The 7,361-nt window shown below is 40.3% G+C and overlaps 1 protein-coding gene across 1 annotated transcript; it reads left to right on the plus strand.

The window, feature by feature from the left end:
• The first annotated feature begins 106 nt into the window (after positions 1 to 106).
• On the plus strand, positions 107 to 6,808 carry LOC123133188 (serine/threonine-protein kinase PBL36-like). Its single transcript, XM_044552721.1, has 8 exons — positions 107 to 380; positions 1,138 to 2,162; positions 2,592 to 2,863; positions 2,963 to 3,089; positions 3,388 to 3,664; positions 3,759 to 3,891; positions 3,969 to 4,055; positions 6,353 to 6,808. The coding sequence occupies exons 2-8, from the start codon at positions 1,184 to 1,186 to the stop codon at positions 6,488 to 6,490; spliced, it is 2,013 nt and encodes a 670-aa protein (XP_044408656.1). The 5' UTR covers positions 107 to 380; positions 1,138 to 1,183; the 3' UTR covers positions 6,491 to 6,808.
• Positions 6,809 to 7,361: the final 553 nt, after the last annotated feature.

The following is a 7,361-nucleotide window of genomic DNA, read 5'->3' on the forward strand; positions in this document are numbered from 1 at the left end:
ATGATCAACTTGGAGTACAAGACAAGTCAGAACAAATCCTAGTCTATCTCGTCTTTCCTAATAATCAATATACTGAACACTTGGAATGCTCTCCAGCAGGTAGCTCGTCGCCGACGCATTGCCAATAAGTGAGGGGAAGGGGCCCCGGCATGTAGTAGATGTAGATAATCAAACTCTGGTGAATTGAAAACTCTTCTGGGCCGGCAGATGCTGACTAGGTTGCCACCCCCTACCTATCGTGCTGCTCCTTCCTTGTTGACTTCCTGGCCGCGTCCCCTCGCCCCACACTGCAAACAAACGTGTGTGTGCTGATGCAAATGCAAAGGGAGGAAGAACATCTGAGCCTTAGTTAAGAAAGGCCAGCTCAGAGGAATTAACAGGTAAACACTGCTTGACTCAATCAGACATACTTAATTTGTGAGATTATTATGTGTCTTTTTTGTCCATTGCTGGTTTTTATATCATGGTTCTGCACACCATATTTTGAGGATACTATCTAATGAATCTTGCTTCATAGACTAGCATAATAGTATGTATGCTTTGAGGAGTTTGGCTTCAGGATCATTGTTTTGGGTGGCAATTTCTGAACAATTTAAACATAAGACACCCAACCAAACAGCTAGCTTCATCCCCTGAGATTTTGCAGATTGAAATCAAGGGCATGACAACAAAATAATGCACATATGTGTGGTATAACAATGAGAATCCTGATTCCCTGTCTCCCAATTCGCGTCACCTTAGCCTTTTTAGTTTTCCCTTGCCCCCGTCTCGGTAATAGGTGAATATTATTTCTCTACCATAAGGATGGTATTCCACTCTGGTAATTCTAGTATGCTCATTCTAGTAATATCTTGTGTTCTTGCATCTAGCTGCGCACAGATCACATAGCACTCCTACTCTATCCTTCTTGTAATGATATGCACGCAAAAGAATAGGTCTCATTGATATCAACCTTTTCTTTATGGACTATGTATGCACTATATTTTACAATCTTCTACTTTTTTTTATGAAATTAACCTACTTGCAGTAAATCGAAGTTCAACCAATCTTACAATGTCTTTAGCTGTGGAGGTAAAATCCCCTCTCATAAAACATACTCAAGTAAGCACATTGATATTGGTTCACATTCTGACGCAGGCAAGCCACACCTTGCTTGTTTTGCGAATTTGATCTTGGTTTGCAAATGGATTATCAAGGGAGCAATGTCAAAAATTTCCTTCACGCTAATGGACATGTGGTGCTTGAAAGAGTGGATAACAACTATAATCTAAGATCTTTCACTCAAAAAGAGATAGAAGACATCACCGGTGGGTACAACACTATTCTGGGAGAAGGGGAATTTGGTAAGGTTTACCAAGGAAAACTAGATAATGATCGCCCAGTCGCAGTAAAGATATATAAAAATGGAACCAAGAAAGAAGAGTTTGCCAAAGAGGTGATAGTGCATTCCCAGATAAATCACAAGAATGTTGTCAGACTGTTTGGTTGCTGCACAGAGGTAAATGCTCTTACGATTGTTATGGAGTTTGTATGCAATGGCAACCTGTACAACATCCTTCACTGCAGCAGGAGCAATGCTAATGGTTCTATCCCCTTCCCTTTGGACAAACGTTTGGACATCGCCATTGAGTCAGCTGAAGCACTATCATGCATGCATTCAATGTACAGTCCTGTTCTTCATGGTGACATCAAACCTTCTAATATACTGCTAGATGAAAATCTTCGGCCAAAGATATCGGATTTTGGGATAGCAAGATTGCTTGCTGCTGATGAGACACAACGTACCAGATATGTCATTGGTTGCATAGGTTACATGGACCCTTTGTTTTGTCAGAGTGGGATACTAACCCCGAAGAACGATGTATACAGTTTTGGAGTCGTTTTGCTGGAAATCATCACCCGGAAAAAAGCTGTGGATGGGAACATCATCCTTGCTCAAACCTTTTCTGAAGCACTGAGAAAAGGGAAAAAGATGAGACAAATGTTTGATGTGGAAATTGCGAATGATAAAAAGAACATGAAATTTCTTGAAGATGTTGCAAAACTAGCAGCCGAGTGCTTAAAAATGGAGGGCAAAATGCGTCCTGAAATGGTTGAAGTAGCGGATAGACTTAGAACAATTAGAAAAGCTTACCACCAGCACAAGGGCAGAAGTTCTGCAGGTAATAATGAATTTGTATGGCCCTTTCCAATTGCGATGTAAATTTTAATAGTTCCTCTCTTGTTCAATTAATGTCGAGTCTGTCTCACTAGCTGTTTTCCTATATATATCACATTTAAACTCAGTTATAATGGTTAACTCAGTAATTTGTGAACCGATAAAAATACACCATTTTTATTTCAAAATATTAGTATATAAATATCAATAAATCTCCTTGTATGCTACCAACATGCTTTGTGTTTCTCATTCCTGGTGTCTTATTGGTGGTTCAGTGTACCAGGTCAACTGCGTAGAGACCAATTTCATTTGTTATCACATTAGAAATTAGTTGATAAATATTTGTTGTGCCAAATAGTTGAACTGAATAGTCGAATGTTTCTTGAAGAGCCTCTCATTTTTAAATCTTCATTTCAATTTTCTCCTAATGCAGGTAGCAGCTCTGGTCTTACTATAAGTGGAAAGACAGAGGATGTGCCTTCCCCTATCCCTATTACCGCTGCTACTGTTAACAACACTGACAGAATTCCACCATCAGCGGTACCGACCATTTCCATGGATGACCTGAAGGAAATAACCAGGAACTTTAGCAATGATGCTCTTATAGGAGAGGGCTCAAACAATAAAGTTTTTTTCGGAGTGCTGGAGGATGGACATAAATCTGCGATCAAGAAGCCTAGGCCTACTACAAAAAATGTTTTGGAGGTCATGGCCGCGTCCCTTGACTTTTTAATAGTCCAGTTAATGCTCTTTATTTATCAATACAACAATGCTTACCTTCTAACCGTCACCCATCTGCTGCAGGTTCCGATGGTCTCAAGATTCAAACATGAAAATGTTATCCAGCTTCTCGGATACTGTGTTGAAGGAGACAACCACATTCTTGCTTATGAGTATGCATCCAGGGGATCCTTGTTTGATATTCTTCATGGTGAGTTGTTACTTCCAAATTTTTATGTGCTCTCTGGTATTTAGCTCATCTTTGAACTAAAATACCGGGGAGCACATAAATATTACACGCAATCCAAGCAAGGCCTAATAGTAGAGGGGCATTTTGTTGTGTGAATATTCACGTTTGTACCGGATCAATCTAGGGCGTCTACGAGCGAAAATATATATCTTATCAAACGATAACAAGTATCATCAAATTGATGAACTGGTATGAATATTGGATTAAAAAAAGATTTCTCCAGAAAAAAAACTGATATTCTTGTGGCTTATGATCACAGGTAAAAAGAATGTCAGGGGAGCCGAACCAGGACCAGTTCTGTCCTGGGCACAGCGTGTGAAGATTTCCATGGGTGCTGCAACTGGCCTACAATTCCTCCACAAGAAGACACAGCCTTGCGCTGTCCACGATGGCATCAAATCCAGCAACATATTTCTCTTCGACAACGACGTTGCAAAAATTGGTTGGCCTGGTGTTTACAGACAGAAGCCCCCTATAGACAATATCTTTTTGGATCGTATTAACTTTACTACCGGTTACGGTTATGATGCGCCTGAGTATGCAACAAAATGTTTCACTCCTGTCAGATTCTTCCACCGGTTTTGAAAATCAGTACTCTCCTAGTACTTATCTATTCTTGTGTTCTGTCAGGTATCTAATGAACGGACAACTTTCTACAATGAGGGATGTCTACAGCTTCGGGGTCGTGCTGCTGGAACTTTTAACTGGTCGAAAGGCAGTTGATCATACACTACCATGTGGCCAACAATCCCTCGTGACGTGGGTACGTATGCATTGCATTCGCCAATATAATTTGTTCAGAAGATGCGATAGCAAAACTCTAATGACATCAACATGCAGGCTACACCAAGACTTCCTGAATGCAAGGTGCAAGAATGCGTGGATCTGAGGCTAGGAGGAGATTACCCTCCTAAGGCTGTCGCCAAGGTATGTTCTTGAACCCCTTTTTCTTTTACCCAAAACAGTTGGGGAAGCCCCTACGCTTAAATTTTTATATGTAAAAAAGGCACAATTGCATCAGAATTACAAAGAAAAAGAGAGACCAAAAGGTCACGGGCGAGAAGCCCCCAAAACTATTAAACAAGATCAGATTACTGTGATTATCCAAGCTAACAAGGCTGGTTTTAAATGGTACAACCCTGTGGCTGATATGATGTAAATCTCTCTTGAAAAACACTTTCTATCTGGCATAAGACACTGCTGGACAATGAGGCTAGATCTCCCATAAACAAGGGCCAGCAAAAATCTGATGAGCATAAGCAATAATCTACCCTACCCCGAGTAGTTCTAACTTCCAACAGCGACGGTCGAAAGAACAATCCAAAAACAGATGATTTCTTGATTCAGTAACATGCCAATCCAAATATGATCAGCTATGGGCACATAACACAATTCAGACTAGAATCAAGGCACCAGTTTTCCCTTTGCACTAAATCTATTGTGTTTAGCCGGTCCAACAAAAGTAACCATGGAAAGACCTTTTGTTTGGATAAAAACATGCTAGTCCACAAATGACAAAAGTATGTTGGTGAGGCCAGGTTGCGAACATGATTTTAAAAAGCATAAACACTGGACCCCAAAGGAAAACTCCTGGAATCAGGTGCAGCCAAGTCTACAACATGCTGAAGTTGATTAACAATATCCTCAACCTGCTGGAACTCCTCACAGGCCCGTGCAGAAGCAGAGAAAATAGGGTCGTATGATTAGCCTTCCCACAAAGTTCCTTTGTAGCTCGTCGGATATGGTACCTCTTATCTTCAGCCCTTCAACATTGCTTTGAGATCTGTACTCTCCAACTAACTTGCAATAAGCAGATTTCTTTTTTTTGTTTCTCCCAAATGAAAGAACATATGGACTTCAAACTTTGCAGATTAAACAAACTTTACAACTTCAATGTGTGAAAAAACTTTCAGATTTTTTGGACCAACATAAATATACAAAATGAGGATTTTTTTTGATTAAAAAAAATAGATTTTAGCATTTTAAATGCATGAAAAAATCTGAAAGTTTTTTCCCACGTAGTAATTAGAATGTTTTGTTGTCCTGCAAAGTTTGAAGTTTGTACGTTGTTTCGTTTAAGAGAAACAAAAATGACAAATGTGCCTGCACGGATCTTGATGCCAAAATGGAAGGCTAAGATAAGGGGTACCGTGTAGCTCAAGCTACACAGATCCAGGACTGAAATACCCTTTTTAGAGCAAATGAACATAGGCGTGGGAATGGAAGTGTCAACAATTCGTCTTTCCATTATCTTTCAAGAAAAGATTGTGGAACCTGAGCCTGGCGCGCAGGGAGCAATGCTTCTGAACTTATCAAAGAATGATGATGCATCTTTCCACAAAAACCAGCCTATCTTCTCCTGAGCGCGGGGAACAGAGCCACCACTGAATTTATGCAAATCAGATCAACCCAAGGTGTGACAGCCCGGCTGTAGAATTTATGTAAATGTTTGATCAAATGTTGAAGATCATTATTGGCCCAAAGACAACGCCTCATGGCTCCGTTAACGTGTTGAATAACAGATTTGAAAAAAGCTTAAGCAAGCACATAAAATATGTAGGTGTAGTTGAAAGCACGGGCTTGACATAAATTAGTTTCCTGCCATAAGAAATGAATCTTGAGTATGCATTTAACCTGCGTCCAACTTTGTCCACCAGGGGAGTGATCACTGACGGTGGGACGTGTAGTACAAGCTGTAACTTAAGTAAGTAAACGGAATTGAACAAACAGTGCATTCAAGCAATGAAGGTAGCTCAGCAGTTTTAACAGGCGGCATATTGATGCGCAGTTTGGCACCAGGCTAGATTTAGCAAAGTTCATTCTCAAACCAGTAGCCAAAGCAAAATTACAAGAGTCTACTTTAAAAGGCCAAGCTGATTTGGGCAAGCCTACATAACAAAGGAATCGTTTGTGTACTGCATTATAGGAAAGTCAGGCGCCTCATAAGTGAACTGAATCATTTCCTCAAAAAAAAAAAAAGGTGAACCTAGTCATCACTCTGTTATCATTGCCATAACAGCAATTTTCCTGTGATGCTAGTGCTCATAGTCGTTGGGTTGGCGGACCTTTGGTCCTTTGGTCATCAGAATAAGAGAGAAAGTCGTATTCTCCATATTATCTTTTTTGCCATTCTTAAAGATGTTCTATTGGTGTTTCTAACCTCACAGTAAGTTTTTGGAAGTATTAACGGTGGCTCTCGTGGTTATTGACCCTTTGGCAAACAGATGGCTGCAATCGCGGCGTGTTGTATACAGTACAAGGCCGACTTCCGGCCACGAATGAGCACCGTCGTCCGGCTTCTGAGGACTATTTCCGCCGATACCGAAGCACATCTGGAATCTGAGGCATCGTCCAAGCAGTGAATAGCATGTGAATTGTGATGTGATGTTGTGGCGGAATATAATCATGGGTCAAAGATCATGTGCGCTATCGCTTCGGCCCATGATATTTCAATAAGTACCTAAGCATTCGCCCTTGCTGTATTGGGTTCTCATTGTGCACATAAATTTAGACATTGGGCTTGGGATTTTGGCATTCGAGTGTCTGGCCTACGGGGTAGCCGGGTAGACATGTTCCGATTCCTATTTCCTCCACGTGCTGAAGCATTGTGTATTTGCACCATTCATGAGGAAGATCCAGCGGGATCTTACTTGGGGTTAAATGCGACTCGTTGGAAGTTAGGAATGTGGTTGTGTGAGACTTTGCGGTTAAGTTTCTGGTTCGGTCAAAGGCCGATGAGTTTAATTGGGCTTTGGTGGCGGTATATGGTGCCGCGCAACCAAAACTCAAACCAAATTTTTTGGCGGATTTAGTTCGTATTTGTGGTAACGAGCAGCTCCCAATCCTGATTGGGGGTGATTTTAACATTATCCATAGATGGGACGAAAAAACAATGATAACTTTGACGGCAGCTGGTTGTTTATGTTTAACTAGCGAAAGGGCCCGTGCGTTGCAATGGGAGAAAAACAAATCATAATCTCCAAGGCCATGCCAACATTTTGCTGCATCACTGATAACATTTTGACGAACAATTTCGTTCAATTTCATTAACATTTTTAAGTACATGAGTTTTTTTATAAAAAATCATCAGGAATTTTTTTATTGTGCAAACATTTTTTTGAAATTGTGAACATTTTTTGAATATGGGAATATTATTTTCAAAAATTACACATATTTTTTAATCCACAATCATTCTATGATTTATTGAACATTTTATTTGGAAAATTCTCTTTT

Source organism: Triticum aestivum, chromosome 6B, assembly GCF_018294505.1.
Source record: "Triticum aestivum cultivar Chinese Spring chromosome 6B, IWGSC CS RefSeq v2.1, whole genome shotgun sequence".
Classification (NCBI taxonomy): Eukaryota; Viridiplantae; Streptophyta; class Magnoliopsida; order Poales; family Poaceae; genus Triticum; species Triticum aestivum.

Excerpts from the sequence above, each read along its gene's own strand:
- LOC123133188 (XM_044552721.1), top strand. The coding sequence starts at position 1,184 with ATGGATTATCAAGGGAGCAATGTCAAAAATTTCCTTCACGCTAATGGA. Across the intron at positions 3,090-3,387 it reads CTTGTTTGATATTCTTCATG|GTAAAAAGAATGTCAGGGGA; the intron begins GTGAGTTGTTAC and ends TTATGATCACAG. Across the intron at positions 4,056-6,352 it reads CTCCTAAGGCTGTCGCCAAG|ATGGCTGCAATCGCGGCGTG; the intron begins GTATGTTCTTGA and ends TTTGGCAAACAG.